This window comes from Numenius arquata, chromosome 3, assembly GCF_964106895.1.
Source record: "Numenius arquata chromosome 3, bNumArq3.hap1.1, whole genome shotgun sequence".
NCBI lineage: Eukaryota > Metazoa > Chordata > Aves > Charadriiformes > Scolopacidae > Numenius > Numenius arquata.
Window position 1 is genome coordinate 74,373,653 of NC_133578.1, and position 19,239 is coordinate 74,392,891.

The 19,239-nt window shown below is 40.5% G+C and overlaps 1 protein-coding gene across 7 annotated transcripts in view; it reads right to left on the bottom strand.

The window, feature by feature from the left end:
• Positions 1-862: 862 nt before the first annotated feature.
• TSNARE1 (t-SNARE domain containing 1) overlaps positions 863-19,239 on the bottom strand; it is a 478,617-nt gene continuing 460,240 nt past the window's right edge. For 3 of the 7 annotated variants that reach the window (XM_074145147.1, XM_074145145.1, XM_074145151.1), the window contains one exon: positions 959-1,875. In XM_074145147.1, coding sequence (XP_074001248.1) covers positions 1,756-1,875 — 120 coding nt within the window. In that variant the 3' untranslated portion in view covers positions 959-1,755. Of the gene's footprint in view, positions 1,876-19,239 lie in introns of all 7 variants that reach the window. The other 4 variants (XM_074145148.1, XM_074145150.1, XM_074145146.1 and 1 more) reach the window with 4 other exon arrangements.

Below are 19,239 nucleotides of genomic sequence, written 5' to 3' on the forward strand. Positions count from 1 at the left end.
TAAGCCAAGGCAGCCTCTACAGTTTCAGCAGAGAAATACTTCACCTGGGTCATCAGTGCCAAATCCATCTGCTGTGTAAACTGGCTCACTGAAAGCTCCATCAGCCTGTCCCTGCACTGCATCATACTAATGAGGTAATCACTGAGCTTCTAATGAATGGGATTAGCAAATGGGCAAGGATTGTTTGTTCTGGATCCCTTGTTCAAACGCAACTGGAGGCTTTCAAAATATTTGCTTGCAATCAGCTATGAGCTGGGTTCGTTTCAGCTCTTACTAACTAGATGAAAATCATTTTCATCACACTAGGATTTGCCAAATTTGCTGATAGAGGCAGCCTGGAGTTTGGAGTGGCTATAAGGAGGCAGCTCTGTTGCAGAAGTAAACTCTCTCTGCAGTAAGGTAAAGCAGTAGGTATTAGAATTTGTAATTTCATGCCAGTACCAAGCTTGGTTGGAAAAAAAAAAGTATCTTCTATTAATTAACTTTTCTTAATCACAACTTTTGACTATTTAGTATTACACACAATGATCCAGTTATGTTGATTTTTTAGGACAGATCTAGACAAAAACCTCCGAAACTCTGACTTTTTTTTCCTTCAGCAAACTGAACTGCATTGATTTAAGAAGTTTTACAGTTTTGACCCTGAAGGAGCTTAAGCACCTGCAGGATTTCTCTGAGCATTTTCCATGCTCAACCTTTACTGATGAAAGACTGTGTCAGCTTTTTGGAAAGGAAGCATGTAATTGAAATCAGTGCAGGTGAGAATCTAGTTTAGTATTTGTTATTCTTTTCTAAACCTTGACGGTAACCGAAAATCCATAACACATAGAGGTAGCTAATTTTTTTTTTTTTTTTTTTCTGTTGAGAAACATTTTTGTCAAAAGATGTAACTTTTCATGAAGAATAAAAAACATTATTTTGTGAAATTATCTTCAATAATTCCTATGACATTTTAATTAAAACCATTTTTGAAGTGCTTTATTTACTGGAGGAAAACTGCATTTATAGTACACGACACATTTAAAGAAGAATTTAAATGGCATTTTCAATCATGTTTTCAGCAGAAAATATTGTGGGTGAAAATGAAACAAAATCCAAAATGCTGGTTGCATTGAAACCTATTAAATGAAATCTAATGCAAAACTGACATTTTTCATGAGATGCCTTGCTTGAAGTTTTTTAACAGATTACAGGTCTTTCTTTTTCTTTAAAAAAAAATTGTAACAATATCTTTTAATGTTTATTTGTCCTGCATGTTCAGTAGTGTTTCTCATAAATACATATGGTGTTCTGTGTGTACAATGGGACCAAATAAGCATCTAATTGATGTGCTTTCAAATGGCACAGGAAATTGTGGAATTACTTAGCTCAGATCTGGCAGATCTGTGCACAGTATGAGAATCTGAGCTAGATTATTTTTAAAACGTACAAAAAACAACAACAAAAATGAATCAAACAAAACGTGTTGACTTTCAGGGGTTTAAATGAGCAGAACTGGAGATAAAGGGGCATGTTAAAAACACAAACAATAAAGATGAATTAACAGCTACGTATCTTACAGCACTGTATATTAAATCTGGAGGCAAAGAAATAGCATTCCCCAGATACACAGGGGACATAATTAAAATCTGTACCATAAGAGAAAACATGTCAGCAATGAAGGGGAAAAAGGAAAAAAAAAAACAAACCAAAAAAGAAAAATTATTCACAATTATAGTAACACACAGTATAAAACTTAGCTTTTCTGTCATACAATTAGTGTTTGTTGGCTATAGCAGTTTTAATGCGACGTGATCGGTAAAGCAGACGTTGACGTAGGGCCTGAATGTGAAATGCCTTGAGAATCCCTTCCACTTCACAGGGTGACCGCAGGCTCTGCAAAAGCAAGAATAACTGATAAGTATCCACAGGATTCCCAGAGAATTGCTGATGGCAAGTTGTTACTGATGGAAGGGTGACTACTTGAGGTGGTCCCAAATGCACAGTCAAAACCTGGAGGATGGTGCACCTTGTTTTAAAAATACATTTTCCTGCCAAGTGGACTAAGTATAGAAGCCAGAGTGTGACACCGATGCACTTTGAAGGAGAGAACAGATCTAGGAAATCTTGGTCTGTTTTCCATCTTTCCATACAATGAAACCATTAGACACTTCCTCTTGATAGGAAGGACTCATTATAACATGTGTAGATCTCTAAAACATAAAATGTTTATGCTATTTATGTAGACAGTTAATGGAAATAAAGAGGCAATTTTTAATGAAAGTGCATATTTCTCTCCAATTACTGCAAGAGAAGCCTCTTAGGAACGGCATCAGCAGCAAGATAGCACCTCCAAGATTGATATCAGCCCTACAGACTTCTGAGGTCAGACAAAGTGTATTTTTCCACTCACCACCCCATGAAGCGGGCCTGTGTGTTTGTAGTAAACATCACCATGAAAAATATAAACAGGCTTTTGTAGTGTTTGTGTTTATTCTACCTCTACTTCCTTAGTGAATGTTGTTTGTATAGATACACTATGTAAGAAAATCTGGTTAAACTTGGTATCAAGGGAAAGGAAAGGGATGCAAAAATAGTCTGTTGTTATAACTGCGCCCAGAACTGAGAAAAACTTTTTTCTCTTTCCTTTTTTTTTTAATACAGGTGAAAGCTTTAGAAACAACCTTTGTTTTAATTATGCTTTACTGTATACAAACAAGGTGTCAAAACAGACCAGAGATCAGATAACCCCCCCTCTCAAAGCAAAAAAATGCAAACCCACACAAGTTGTTATTTATGCCAACTATTAAAATTGTTCAGAATAAGATATTTAGATAATCTTGTGAAATCAGATGTCCATTGTGTGCTGTAGTGCATATACAAAGCAGAGAAGACAATTCCTGCCTTGTGTTCACATAAACACCACAAAGAGCTAATAGAAATACTCTTTAATGAGAAAGGGTATCCTTCTGAAGATGACATTCATCTCAGCTAATTTAAGGTGTAAGTATCACCATCTGAGTATAATGGCTCCGAGGCCCCAGGCTCCTATTACAGTAATTACAGGTCTAATCTAAGATTGGATTTTTAGGGTGGTGGTCATTTGAATAAAGGCATCGACTTTAGAATGACCTAAATTTCAGTGGCTCATATTGACTACCATTAACTATGGAGGGATCTTCAGGATGATTTTCTCAGATGCCGAAATACACGCTGTGGACACCTAAATTTAGCTGCACAAGTTCAGTACTAGGAGTCCTTTTAATGTCACAAAAGGATTTGTTAGAGTTACTCAGACAAGTGGAAAGGCGCTGGAAAGGGGATAGAAACTACTAATCATATAACCCTTCCATCCGCTTTGGAACCATTCTCACTTCCCTGTTCACTTAATATTTCACCATCTTTTTTTTTTTTTGAAAGAGGAAAGGCTGGAAGTAGAAAACTACCTGAAAAGGAAAGAACATTTTTACAGGTGCCAATCACTAATATTTTCACTGCCGGTGCAAGTCACAGAATCACAGAGTGGATGAGGTGGGAAGAGACCTTTGTAGATGATCAAGTCCAACTACCACAACTCAACCTGTCTCATAGGAGAGGTCCTCCATCCCTCTGGTCATCTTCGTGGCCCTCCTCTGGACCTGCTCCAACAGGTCCACGTCCTTCTTGTGCTGAAGACTCCAAAGCTGGACACAGTACCCCAGGTGGGGACTCACCAGAGCAGAGCAGTGGGGCAGAATCACCTCCCTCGCCCTGCTGGCCATGCTTCTTTTGATGCAGTCCAGGATGCAGTTGTTTTTCTGGGCTGCAAGCACACACTGCCAGCTCATGTTGAGCTCCTGATCAACCAACACTCCCATCCCTGAATCATCTTTGTGGCCCTTTGATGGACACGCTCCAGCATGCCCATGTTTCTCTTTTGTCCTGGAGAGCCCAGCACTGGACACAGCACTCCAGTTGTTTCTCACCAGTGCTGAGGGGAAGAATCACCTCCCTCGACCTGCTGGCAATGCCCTGCCTAAGCCATGTGTGTTAACACCACAGAACCGCCAACTGGCTGTCTGAATTTCCTAGCACTGTCCTCAGTGCCATCTCATCCATGCCAGGCAATCAATGACGATGTGACGCAAACGCAATCAATCAGTAAATGACTAATTCAAGTCAATCACTAGCAGATGCCTGCCTTAAATGAGCTGGCCATGCTCCTTTATGATTAGCGTGTGGATGTGTGCATGTAAACACGTGTATGCACATATAAGTGTGCGAGTGAGTGAGAGAGCTTACGTGTGAGCTCACACGTGCCTGTGTACAGGGGAGAAGGAACACAGTCCGATCAGATCCTGTGGACCTTGGACAGGCTTTTTCTCCGAGGACTAAGATGAAGGGCACCACATGTTTGACATGAAAGCAAATGCTACTACCAGCACAGGCCATTACTCTTGGCAGGCTCTGCAGCTACTGGGGATTATGAATCTTGATTTGCAGGCAGGGAAAATATTCAACATTGCAAAAGCCATTTAAATTAGAAATAGATAATCTACAGGCTTGGCTCTTGAGTGTAACAAGAGAGATTCTCCAGACACAATCATACTACAAGATATGTTGGGCCAACAAACCAACAGACTTAATAAATGTTTCTGGTTTAGTTGGGGATAAAAATGAGTTATTTTTCATTACTAAAAAGAGTTTGAGTTCTGTCGTACTTTTAGGTTTTGATTAAAGAGAGTTTTTACTATTTGCTGCAGTAATAGTTATGCTGAGTTTAGCAGTTCTAGTTATGGGCTATACAGTCTTGTGTTAGCTACTATACAAATACAGAATTAAAATACAATCTCTAGGGGGAAAAAAAAAATATTATGCTGGGGTAGATATTTGGGTTTTTTTATATCTGGGGAACTTTACCTGCAGAAACCTGGGTGACTTGAGGCTTTGCCCATCCATATTTCAGTGAGTCATTTCTATAATCTTCATGGTCCATGAAAGGAAACAGGCATATTTATCTTGATATTTTTTTTTTTTCATGCAAAAAGGAAGGGGAAAATGAAAAAAAACAAACCCTGCTGGTATCAGGCTGAAAAGATTGCTCTCCTGTGCAGGCTAACAGACCTCTTTACTGTGAACTGCAAAAATGGACTGTGAAGGGCTGCTCCAGTTTTGTGGTAGCTCTAAGTTGCAATAGGGACCTGAGCTATGGATCCACCCTACAGCCCTCCTTGGCTTCAGAGAAGCAACTTTCACCCCTTTGGGGTTTACTGTGTAGACTCTGCTCATTTATTTAGTCTAGCCTGTTTTGCCTGTGAATTAAAGAGCTAGTCTCAAGGGAAGATAAATTACCCAGAATAATAAACCAATTTGATCCTACCTGCTGTTGTTTTGAATCAAGTGAGACCTCTGTCTTTCCTCTAAGTAAATGTGATGACACACATCACACTGTGTAAGTAAGTTCTGACGATACAACTTTTGACTTTTGCAAATTTATACACATTTAAGGCTTTTTTGATAGACATTAACCCCAATGAACTTCTCTGTTGGAAAAGGCTCATCCACATAAATTGTAGTCCATTATTAACAGTAGTTGACCATTATATATGCAGAGATTTTTAGCTAACTGAATGATTCCTTGAAAGTGTGAAACAACAGCATTAATTACAAGCTGAGATGACGAAACGAATGACTGAGACGACTAAAGATGGACATGGAAACAGCTCTTCAGCACTATTCATAGCCACACTCTCAACATGTTAAAATCATGCAGGGACTGAGCACGTGCCAGAGATGGTACCCCCAGTGCAGGTATCCTCAGCTGCAACCCACAGAAAGGAAATGTTAGGCCCTTATTTCAATTTTGCCATTTTTGTTTAATTCAGGGTTGGGTTTTTTTTTTGTTCTGGGGTTTTTTAATCATTGCTCCAGTTCATGTTCTAATGAGCCTGTTTTCAAGCCACAAATCTTTTGATGTTTTCAGATTGAACCCTTCACACGTGCAAATCTACATTGACTAAGTTCACATCCTGTCACACCATAATGTATTTATCTGCTTTCCCCTGAAACTGTTGTAGACTCTGTACCAGTTTCAGGTGTAAGTTAGAAAGTAGCATCCAAATATGACAGAGCTGAAATCCTGCAACACCATTGCATTCATGACAGAGAACCTAAACTCATCTGCAAGGCTGATCGTGGAGATGATAACATCTTTTAACATAAAGATCTAAGTTTTCTGTTCCTGAAAACCCTCAATAGAATGTTGAAGGGAAAGTAGGAAACCTCTGGTTGTTTACATTTCTTCTGTCTCCAGTCACTTGCAGTTGCTAATATTCTTTTTTATCCTGATAAACCAGAGAACTGAGATAAGTATGCAGAGCATGGTGGTTCTGAGAGGTACAGAAATCTCTCAGATGTTCCAGACGTGTGTGGTGGGTTTGACCTCGGCTGGACACCAGGTGCCCACGAAAGCCACTTTATCACTCCCCCTCCTCAGCTGGACAGGGGAGAGAAAACATAACAAAAAGCTCATGAGTTGAGATAAGGACAGGGAGATCATTCACATATTATTGTCACGGTCAAAACAGACTTGACTTGGGGAAATTAATTTAATTTATTACCAATCAAATCAGAGTAGGATGATAAGAAATAAAACTGAATCTTAAAACACTTTCCCTCCACCCCTTCATTCTTCCCGGGCTCAACTTCACTCCCGATTTCTCTACCTCTTCCTCGCCAAGTGGTGCAGGGAGACAGGGAATGGGGGTTGTCATCAGTTCATCACACATTGTTGTTCCCTCCTCTTCACACTTTTTTCCTGCTTCAGCGTGGGGTGCTTCCCATGGGAGACAGTCCTCTATGAACTTCACCAACACGGGTCCTCCTGTTGGGCTGCAGTTCTTCACAAAATGCTCCAGCATGGGTCCCCCAAGTATCATGAGTCCTGCCAGCAAACCTGCTCGAGCATGGGCTCCTCTCTCCATAGGGCCACAGGTCCAGCCCAGGAGACTGCTCCAGCATGGGCTTCCCATGGAGTCACAGCCTCCTGCAGACATCCACCTGCTCCACTGTGGACCTCCATGGGCTGCAGGCGGATATCTGCTCCGCCACTAACCTCCATGGGCTGCAGGGGGACAACCTGCTTCACCATGGTCTTCACCATGGGCTGCAGGGGGACAACCTGCTTCACCATGGTCTTCACCATGGGCTGCAGGGGAATCTCTGCTCCAACACCTGAAGCAACTCCTCCCCGTCCTTCTTCACTGACCTTGGTGTCTGCAGAGTTGTTGCTCTCACATATTCTCACTCCTCTTTTTATGCTACCACTATCGTTGATGTTCTCAGCCTTGGCCAGTGGCAGGTCCATCTTGCAGCCAGCTGGCATTGGCTCTGTCAGACACAGGGGAAGCTTCTGGCATCTTCTCACAGAAGATGGTAGCCCCCCCTGCTACCAAAACCTTGCCACACAATCTCAGTGCAATGAGGTAGATATACTTTGCTTTTGTGTTCAGGATTTAACAGATGACCAGCTTTGAGCATCAACATCAAATTTACCCCTATGACAGATAACAGTTGGGGTACAATTTATGACTTAACTCATTTGAACTGAACTCCTTCCACCTGTGACGGTGGTGAATGGTCTCTGAGGATCCGTCTTCCCTTTCTTATCACTTTGATGATGGTTTCATCCTGGGCCTGATACAATTACTCTGTTATATATATAAATTCTTAGTGACGCATTTTCAGGATAGAACATAAAAAAAATAAAAGGCAAAGAAAAGAAGACAAAAGCCACAATACTGAGAAAACCTGTGGTGTTTCCTGCTTCTTTGAAGCTGAAGCTCATCAGATACCAGATTAGTCTGAGAATTGCATTAGTGACACTGTGAACCTTCCAGACCTCAGTCTTTATCTGGGCCTTGTTCAAAAGAACTACATGATGATGAAATTTAGTAAAGATGCCTTTAGTAAAGCCTGTTTTTTCATCTGCTAAAGTTATTCCTTCTTAAATAGTCCTTCCTACTAATTTTCTAGGGAAGTAAATGATACTCCCTTTTCATTATAGAAATTTTAGACATTTCTCTAGTGCACAACTGCCCACAGCAGGAAAGCTCCTGTTCTTCCTCAGTCACACTGGCCATTTCTGCTTATATTGGAATTTTAACAACAGATTCTTAAAATAGGACAGACCTAATAACCCAGGAATCTTCTGTCAGAAGAAATGAGATAGCAGGGTGATGATACACCCCATGCAATATTGCTTCATATTCACTTAGTAATTTATTTCTCCCGTGCATTGTCTTAACTGCATCAATGGGACCCAGCAACCACCTTTGATTCAACCTCACTGAAATAATTTCTTTATCAGTTTAGAAATATGCCCCTGTAGAAATCCTGATCCTTTGGAAGTTTAGAGGACTTCTGGCCCTGACATCAACAGCTTGTAATTTGGCAGATGCAGATCATTGGTAATAGAGGAGTGTCAGAAGTAAGTATTAATGTAAGTACATGGGCATCTTTCAGGAACCACCACAAGTACATAGATGTATCTTATGGATAATTCAGGTTGATCCTAAAGAAAAACTAAATCAAGAATGAGATGATACTGGGAACAAAACAAGAACAAAACAAAAACCCCAGCAACAACAACAACAAATCCCAAGCCCATACTGCAGACACTGCTTGATGGTCGGAGAAAGATGCTGTCTCTGTAAGCCAGCTCCTTGAGATTCACTACACTAAAAGACATCCCGTTCATTTTCCATCTTCATGCTAGAATATTGGCATGTGCCTAGGAGGAATTTACCCCCATGCATTTCTGTGTCTGAGCTGTAAAGATTTGTCTAAGCAGAACATTCTCTATCACTGTTACAGTACATAGCAAAGATTTTAAGAAACATGCAACTGATAAGGTCACATAGACCTATAAAAAAGGTCTGTAGCAGTGTCAGAATCTGCACCTAGAAGCCAAAACTGCAGAGTATGACATAATTATGACAAAACATATAATAGGTGATATTGCATTTCAGAACGGAACACTGCTAGCTGAACTTTGAGCATCATAAGAAAATCTATTTCACAGGTGTGGAATGTCAAAGGCTTGGGAGGTAAAACAAAATGAATGAGATGGGAAGAGGGAAGGGGAACCAGTTATTTTGCCCAAACTCTTAAAAACAAGGGCTGCTACAGAACTAGCAAGACTACCTGTAGAAGGATTTTCAAGTTATCTGATGTTGAATATGTGCAACAGCAGATAATGACATTGCATCTACTCTGATTAAATGGCAAGTGAATAGCAAATCTCAGCAGCATTGTCTCATCACAATAAAACAAGGGGAGAATCTCCTATGTATGAATGAACTTACCTCATTTCTTCTCCCCTTATGGGCACACCATGCATGGCAAGAGTTGCGTATGATTGAAAAGTCATTACGTAGTTCTTTAACACGAAAATGTTTAATCCAAGCCACTGTTCCTTTTCAGCCTCCAATAATGTCTTATTATTTGAGTCATATAGTTGACATAAGCTCTGGATGCATTATTTCAAGGTTGTGTGAAGTTTAAAAATTGGGTTCTGACAAGTTTTTTCAGTAAATTCTTCCAGGAATCCCCAGCACAAACCTGAGGCACAAATTTAGAAGCTAAGGTAATTTTGCCCAACCTCTGAAAAACAAGGGCTGCTACAGAGGTGGCAAGAATACCAGTATAAGGATTTTTAAATTATCTGATATTGAATATGTGACCCAAAAACCCAACGACATCTTGCTAGCTTTCTCTCTGGCCAGTTGTTTTGGTCCACAGAGCTTCAACACCTCCACCCATTTTTCTATACCACTTGCTTTTGACCATTGCCTATTAATGCTGACCTCACTGCAGATCCTTCGTCATCTCATGTATGGGTTATGCCCATGTGCGTTGCTCCAGTCTAGGTTCCACCAAGACTCCCACACAGTGCTATGGCTTTTCAGAGCACTTGCAAAAGAAAAATCTCATTTGCAAACAAACAATATGAGCCTAAAGGTAGAACTCCTTCATGCCTATACTAAAGCAAGTCAGGAGAGAGTAGGAACCAAAACCACTTAAAACTAAGGCCTTTCTTCTTCTCAAGGTCACAACCCACAGAAGATGCTTCCTCCAAAAAATGTGCACTCATTTTCTCTTAATATTATCTTTGTTGTAGAAGCATTGTCATCCTGCTTCTCAAAAAAACATCTCTGTCATTTGGGTTTTCCTTCATTACATTCCAATAACAAACTAAAGAAACTCTTCTGGAACCATCTTCTTCAGAAGAATGAAACGTGGAAGCGTAAGGCTTAAGGTGCAGAAGGGTTATGACTTCATTTTCTTGCCTTGAAAAAAGGTTAAAATTGCCAGCAATGTGTGATCTAAATCTAAGTGACATTAAACAGATGGCACTGAATGACCAAGAAAATAGCATTGGTCTTTCTCCATCCATGAGCTCACTTTGCACTTTAAGCTGCATTAACTTTGCTCAGCTACAAGATGCAGCCTTTTTGACGCATCTCCCTCTCTATTTTTAAAAAGCAATTTGGAGAGCTTTGGGAGTGGAGACATTGATAGGTGAATAGTGAGAAAAACCTGTTTCTCATGAGGAGGATGAAAAGGAGAACATAGCAGAGAGATGCTAGATTTGCCTGCCGGCGTTTCAGGACAGGATGTTTCTTCCTGTTGCCACTCGCAACAAAAAGGTGAATGATCTTCTTAACCCTTTTGCGGGTGGTGTGGTTGTCAGGCAGAGCCTGCTAGCAGGGAACAGCAGGGACAGTGCGCCCACTGCACCTCTTTAATCAGACTTCTACAGTAATGGAGGCAATTTGAAGATGTTACCTTAAAGACAGAGGCACCACCACTTAGGCAGCCCATTTTCCTCCCTCTTACCTCACCTTCAGAGTACTCCAAGGCAATCTGAACATTTTTTTTTTTTTAAATATGCCTTAACCCTTGTGTCTTCAGGTGCAAGCTAATGTTTGAACCAGACAATACAAAGAACCATAGAATGGTTTGGGTTGGAAGGGACCTTAAAAGATCATCGAGCTCCAACTCCCCTGCCATGGGCAGGAACACCTCTCACCAGACCAGGTTGCTCAAAGCCCCATCCAGCCTGGGCTTGAACACCTCCAGGGATGGGGCATCCACAGCTTCTCTGGGCAACCTGTTCCAGTGCTTCACCACCCTCACAGTAAAGAACTTCTTCCTGGTATCTAATCTAAATCTCCCCTCTTTGAGTTTAAAACCATTACCCCTCCATTCCCCAAACTTCATGGACACTTCCCTTGAAAGAGGCCACATCTCTTTTGGTCTGTGCAGTCACTGCCTGTCTTTCCCAAGAAAGACAGGGCTCCCAGACTCACATTTGGCAACTCCTGCTGCGTGGAGGGAAGAAGGAGAGAGAAAACCAGCTTTATGAATATGTTGAATTATTCTGGGAAGCACTCAGGATAACACCGAAATGAGAGACATAAAACACTGCCCAGACAAGATATCGTGTGCTGGAGACTAATAGAGATTAGCTAGCAGACCAGACGAGTCATCAGTTTGCCCCAATGCGGCAAATCTTATGTTCCTCTGGGAACATGCAGAATTACTGGCATTTGACTTTCAGGTTGGATTAACTATCAGGAAGAAAAATGCTGACTCAGATTAAAATATGTCTGGTTGCAGGAAAAGACTATCTCACGGAGATGGATGCTCAAACACTAGAGTGTGTAGCCAAGGCTGCCGAGCGTGCAAATCACTCCGTAGCCATTCAGCCTATCATTATTATGTCACCATCCCTGAGAATCTGCCAAGAGCCACGGGGAAGTACCAGGCTTTTACCTTGCAGCGGTGTTTAACTCCAGAGCAAGCAAATCAGAGCTGTAAAAGGTGACAGAAACCCTTAAATTCTCATTCATGTGTTAGTGGAAACAGAGCTGATAAGCCCTAAAAAAGCCCACAGAGGAGAGACAACATGTTTAGCATTAAACCCCAGCTATTCCAGCTAAGGGAGCAGGAACTGTGCGCTCCGTGTTTTGCTTAAAAGTAACGGGTGGAAGAATAACACAGTTTGTGCAGAACTAGAGAAAATGAGAGTTGAAAAGCTCATCTGTCAGGAAAGAAAACCAGTGGGAGACCGTGTACATTGCATAGCAGCGATGCCGTCTTACACGCTAATGGATATTCCAGTGCCGCAGCCCCGCATAAATTGCATTTAATCTACCTCAGATTTATTTATGTATTTATTTATTTTAAAAAGACTGTTGAAGTACGAAGGAAACAGAAATTATTTTAGTCAATGAGAACAGAGATGGAATGGATAAAACTCCTGGTACTAGAATTAGAACTGCAACTTATTATGTTTTCATTAAAAATCTCACTGGAAATAAATTGCTGCACAGAGAGCTAATTAAAAACAGAACTAATAAATTCCATAGATGTTAATATAATGCATTTTTTTTGCACCCATCTGAACACTAGCTGTTATTAACTCTGGGTGATGCTGTTTTTACATACATATGTTGGTGTTATTCATGCAGATGGTGCCAGGGCTGAAGCACTGAGTGTTTCATATGGTTGCTTCACTTACATTTTAGCAATAACTACTAGATTAATGCAAAAACTAATCCCATCAGAAAGGAGATATTTTAGTAGACACCAAGGAGACCAAAGCAGGTGGTGCCTGCATCATGGCAAAGGCTTGTGGCAGGAGAACGCAGAGATGCCAGGGAATTCACCCTGCTATTTATAGACAACCCCAATAAGCCTTTTGGACACCTCCTCGTCTGGTCCTCAGTTGGTCATAAATATAAGAAAAAAATAAATGAGGGTAAGAATAACCGAGTTGGCTTTCCCTTTGACCTCTCCCACCATCCTTCTAGAGTAAGCTGGTGAAATATCTCATCTATTGCGGGTTTGTCCCTTTCTACTGTCCCAGACAGGAAAACATGAAGCACTATGGGTGAGATTCTTTTCATCTGCATATAAATGCTCCAGACAACACAAGTAACCCCCATTTCCCTTTAGAAAATCCCTTCCCCGCTTCTGGAGGACAGTCCAGCTCACTTTTAACTAATCTATTCAAAAACTCAGAATAATTACCATTTAACATGTCTGTATCTCTCATTAATTCAGATTATTTGTCTAAACTTCAGTGAAATTAATACCATCCTGCTTGTTTTATATATTACTTCTGAAATAAATATTTTTATTATCTTATTTTTATTCTTATTATATTGCCTTGCATATTTTCTGTATAAATAAATCTTCATTGACCAGATAGACTAGCGTTGCAACATCTAGTATAAGGAAAAAAAGCCTGTCTTCATAAAAATGTGCCCTGGAAGTGATAAAGTCTACTTTTTTTTTTTTTCCCTTTTTTTTTTTTTTTAAATGGACACACAAATTGTTCCCCATTTCTTATGGAGACCAGATTATCCCAATTTCCTTGGGCAGTATTATTGGATATATGCATAAGTATTAACTGTCATGCTAGATCCTACTGACAGGCATCTAACGAAAGCCTCATAAATTCTTTAGATACTGCATGGATATGACTTACATCTTGTTTTCCCTGTAATGATCTCCTGCAATCCTAACCCAAAAAAACCCAAACCAAACCAAACCAAACCAAAACAAAACTAAAATCCACAGATTGAAGGGAAGAATGGAAAAATATTTCAAAAAAAGATCTCCGAGTTACTAACCAAATAATGGTGTCAGAAGTCCCAGAGCAGGATATGATCAGAGACTTGGACAGTGCCTAAGGGAACATCTTAAGTACCTCATTCGTTATTAGTCTTCCTTGGTGCTGCTGCAGGCAGTAAATGGGTGAAACATTCCTTTTGTACCGGCAAGAGGGGGTGTCCTTACATCCTCCAAATCAGCTCTGTCAGCTTTATCAGGGTGCTGCATCTATTCGACTCTTCTCTGTTTATTGTGGCTATCGTGAAGAGCATCATTAAAGGGATTATGTATATTTCCAGAAGTGGTCTTCATTTTCTTTTGAAACGAAACAGAAGTTTGTTGGGGAGGGAGGATAATCATGTGTAGTCACTAAAGAGCCAGTTATACATTACATATTCTGCATTGTGCCTCTGGTTCCATTTATGTGAAAGGAAATGATTAAGATTTTACTTACTCCTTAACATGCAGTGCTATAAGGGAATAACAGACAAAAGAGGGGAGATGAAGTATGTAAGGGCTCCAGGAGACAGAGAGAGAACTTTTGGGTATCAAAGAAGCCTTTTTATGGCTAAAGTCTGTTAAACAAAAGGCAGAGGAAGAAAAAGGCATATCCATTTAAGTATTTGCAACTGACCTTGGATACCACAGTGACTGAGGTCTTTGACACACTTAAAATAAAAGTGAAAAACTAGTCTAGACAAAACACAAGAGAGTAAACTGCAGGGAATTACTATGAATCCATGGAATGGAAAGAGATTTTTGAGTTATCTTCATGTCTCTACAGTTATTTGAAAAGCAGAATAATTCACAGCCTTCTCCATCCAGCAGAAGCAGTTTCTCCTAGATATTAACAATTATCAGTGAATTCTGGCACTGCCCACTGCCTTTTTCAGAGTGATGTTACTGGACGTCATATTCAGCGTGACTGGGCAGAAGTCACACATCCTCTCACACACCCCAAGCAGCAGGAGATCCCCTCTCCTCAGATACCGAAATTCACCCTCGAGAAGAATGACAGCGGCACTGAAAAAGGAAACAAACAAGTAGAGAAACACCAAATCTGTAACATTTATCATCAATTCTCTGCTCTGTTCTTAACCTGCAGTTGGGAGGATCAGAATAACGTCAAATCCCACTTTGCCAAGAGTCTCTCTGGAGGTCTTTTGCCTTTGCTGTACTGGATTCCTAGTTTGGAGGTGGTGGATTTTTGCAGCGTGACACCCCAGTCCATCACTTTGAATGACACCTAAAAGCACAAAATTCCTCTAGTTCTTCCTCTCCCCATATTGCAGCTGCATCTTGAAGTAAACAACTCCTTCCTCCTCTGTAACAGATGGTGCTGTGTAGCCCAGAGTACACGGGCAGATCTGTAGCAGCAGTAATGAAGCAGGAAACCAGGGAAGACCAGGGTGGGAGGGATCACGCACCCTCAGGAGACCACTTGGTCTGTTATTCCCAACAGTGAAGATGAAGGAGTTGTGAATCACCATGAGAAGGATGAGAACGCTCATTGATACATGTCAGGTTGTATTTTAGACCAGCTTCGTCTTTTTTTTTTTTTTCATTGCTGAGGAATAGTAAATATTTAAGGGGAAACTGTGATGCTACTTAAAAAGCACTTACCTAATTAAACCTCAAATGCAGAAATCACTATTCACTCAGAGATGCACTCTGATGCTCCTCACCTAAGGCTATACCTCAGCCATATGGCACTTTAATAGATAGTAGCAGAGGGAGCCCTTTTTATATTTTAACAGATGGGTGCATGCTAGATACTGGGGTTGGAGCAGAGAGGAGAATGAAAGAAAACACAGGGAAAGAGAATCAAGCAAGAAAGACAAAGTTCAAAGGATGAATTCTTACTGAACTCTTCCATTTCTGCTCAAAACAGCTGGAGGTCTTGTTTCTTCCCTAGAAAAAACTTCTGTTGTTTCCAGACCCTTGGACTCAGACTCACTGATCACAAACCTTTTCACAGCAGAGTTACAATGTCAGGGGTTGTCCTTACAGCAGAAATACCACTACTGATTTCAGAATTTGCTGGCCCAACCAAGAGTTGCGTGAGTTTAGCAATAGGATTCAAGTTTTTATAGTGTTCCTTCTGCTATACCTTTCCCCTCCCCTCCAGGGCCATGCTCACACTGTATATTACAATCTCAACAAGCTGGGGCTGTATCAAAAAATGGCTAGAAGACCTGAGAAGAGAAAGTTAGTTCCAGAGCATATTGCAGAGGACACACGGTAAATATAGACTCCAAGTAGAGTCAGAAAAGAAAAGCTTATTTGAAAATAAGCCATTTATTGCAATATCTAACTTTGAGATGGGTCCTAGTCTGGTAAGACTGCAGTTTTAATGACGGGTATTGCGTTCCCCAATAAGACCAACAGCCAGAGTGACCACAGGGCTAAAGAAATATGGTTCCATTTACATTGTGCTTGCTACGTGGTTTAATGTTTTCCAAATCTTTTTGGATGGCTGCTGTTTCCTCTTCCAGAGCAAGTGTTCAAAGATCTAAGATGACCACGGCTTCGGTGCCTGAGCCAAAATGGCACACAATACCCGTCACTCCTTCCCATCTTTGCCTTTCAGTGCTTCCATAAATAGCATTCCTTTCACCATATGCATTTGTTTCCCACTTCCCAGGGAAAAGTTTAATTTGTCTCAGAAGGTCTGTGGGAACGTGGTGGGAAACTTTTGTCCTCTGAGGATTGACAGGGACCTCTTCCTAGGACAATGCGAAAGCGCGGCGTGCAGAGACACTGGGTTTTGTGCTAAACAGAGGCCATTTGGGACTAGCAGCAGTGTGGCTGTACCGTCCAGCGTGGACTCTAGATAATTTGCTCTGCTAACATGACTGCACCGATACTGGGATGTATCACCCAGGGTTATGTACCTACAGCAGCTCAGACGATAACCTTGCTGCAAGGATACAAACACATAAACTATGCTATATGCACTCCTGATAAAATACAGTGTGTATTATCTTGTTCTATAGAAACTGTGAATACACAGGATGTACTAAACATTTAATTAATCCGTGATTTTTTATTATTTGTTCCAACTTCTGATGTCCATCTGTGTACCATAAAAACAATGTCCTGTGAATGTATTCTCAGAGCATTAATTCCTTTACTGAGAAATTCTCTTGTTATTTTAATCCTTCATCTGAATTTCTTAGGAAGAAAATGATAACTAATGCAGGTTTTTTTTTTTCATTATTATTCATTACTCTCTGCAACAGTTCAGTATTTAAAAAGGCAAAGCTGGATGTTTCCAACAAAGCACAACTTTCATACTGGATTCTACTGAATTTTAACTCCAAGAAATAATAAATGGAAATGTATTAAGATGTCTCTGTTTATTTCAAATTTTATTTCCCATGTAGATCTATGTCAGATTTGCATGCCTGTGTGGGCAAGTTAGGTCTATGCGTGGCTGTCACCTTGGAAGAGGGTGTCAGTCTCTTCTCGCAAGTAACAGGCAACATGACGAGAGGAAACAGCCTCAAGTTGTGCCAGGGGTAATTTAGGATGGATATTAGGAACCGTTTCTTCACCAAAAGGGTTGTAAAGCACTGGAACAGGCTGCCCAGGGAAGTGGTTGAGTCACCATCCCTGGAGGTATTTAAAAGACATGTAGATGTGGTGCTGAGGGACATGGGTTAGTGGTAACTTGGCAGTGCTGGGTTAATGGTTGGACTTGATGATCTTAAAGGTGCCCTCCAACTTAAATGATTCTATGATTTTATGAATCTAAGTCTTTTAATGGGCCCAGTAAGTCATGTGAGAGATGTTATCAAATGATATTTTTAGATCATTAGCAATTCTTACATTAAAATTGCCTTAACTTTGAAAATTTTTGACTGGAGCTACCTATTTTATTTGGTTTGGTTTCTTTTATTTTATTTATCTGTGTTGGTGACTAATCCAGAGTTTCTCTCATGATTCATGATTTTCTGTCAGACTTACAACACCAGCTTCTGAAAGGGGTAGCACTGATATGTAATAGCACATCTGACTACTATTTTCTGCCTTCCTTCACCACATCCTGGATCTTCTACTTTGCCCGAGATCCAACTTTGCTAATAGCTGCAGGAATCATTGCATTCTCCAGATAAAAAGAAATACTGAAATATAACATGATGTACACTTCTTCAAGAATTTCCTAAATTATTGATAATATAAAGGCAGAGATTATATTGTGAATTTGCCCAATGACATAAGATGCATTCTTCTTTCAGTCATTTCTGTGTGTGGGATTTAGTTTCTGTGCTCCCACGTGGAAAGCAATGGCAGAGTCCCTGAATGGGCTACCTGGCCAGTCCTGTTTTGACTAGATTGCACTCAATAACGGAGAAGAAATTGTCAGGGATCAATTGTACACAGGGGTAGGATGTCCTTAAGTCCAGCGTGGGGCTGATGGAGCCAATAACACAGTTCCAGTAATGCATTTGCTTTTTTTGCCTTAGAAATGCATTTTCTTTTCTTTTTTTTTTTTTTTTCAGGATTCTTTTTATGGATCTTATCAAGCTTGTCCAACATCATACAACCTAAAAGGAAGAAGCATTTCCAACCTGAGTAGCTGTGGTGAATCTTCTCTTAGAATCAGGAAAGTGAGCATTATTGCTTAAAGGGGGCCTACAGGAAAGATGGGGACAGATTTTTAGCGGTGCCTGTTGTAATAGGACAAGGGCTAATGATTTTAAACTAAAAGAGGGGAGATAAGGACTATACAGAAGGAAGAAATTTTTTACAATGAGGGTGGTGAGACACTCCCAGGTTGCCCAGGGAGGTGGTAGATGCCCCATCCCTGGAAACATTCCAGGTCAGGTTGGACGGGGCCCTGAGCAACCTGATCTAGTTGAAGATGTCCCTGCTCATGGCAGGGGAGGTTGGTCTAGGTGGCCTTTAAAAGAACCTTCCAACCCAAACTATTCTGTGATTCTACAATGATTCTATGATTGTAAGAAGCATTGTACCACCTTTGTGAGGTTGATTGTAATTCTGCTGTAAATACAGAAGGTCTGGTTCTCGCACTAGAAACATTTTACGCTTAATGTAATTCAGTTTATGGCCCCAATGCACTGCGAGAGTGGTGTAAAATGGCATTAAAGTTAATGAGAATCAGGTCTAGGGATTCTAATATTTGCTTTCTACTGTGTTTGAAATTACTTCTGTTGTTTTATAGCAATGTTTAAAAGTCAGCACAGAGGCATCATAAATAAAAAATCCTGGGTCACATCCTCCCATCCATCCATCTACCCATCCATCCAAGAGAAAGGCAATGCAGCAGTTGTTACAGAGCCTAAGCCTTGACTGAATTACAAGTAGGATTAATTTGGCCTTTTAAATTTAGATGTTGATAAAGCACTTTCTCTAAATCCATGTCTTTCAACGATTTCAAATCAGCAACACTTTACTCAAAGGCAAAAGTTTTCATGTGCCTCGTTTTACATTTCTTCTGTGAGTAAAATATGAATTGAGGGTAACAATGATAAACTTAAATAATGTATCGTGAATATGTTTCAAAATGCTGACGGAAACTATTTGCCCTTGGATGGAAGAAATGCTTGAGGAAAACAGAAACAGAGATTTCCT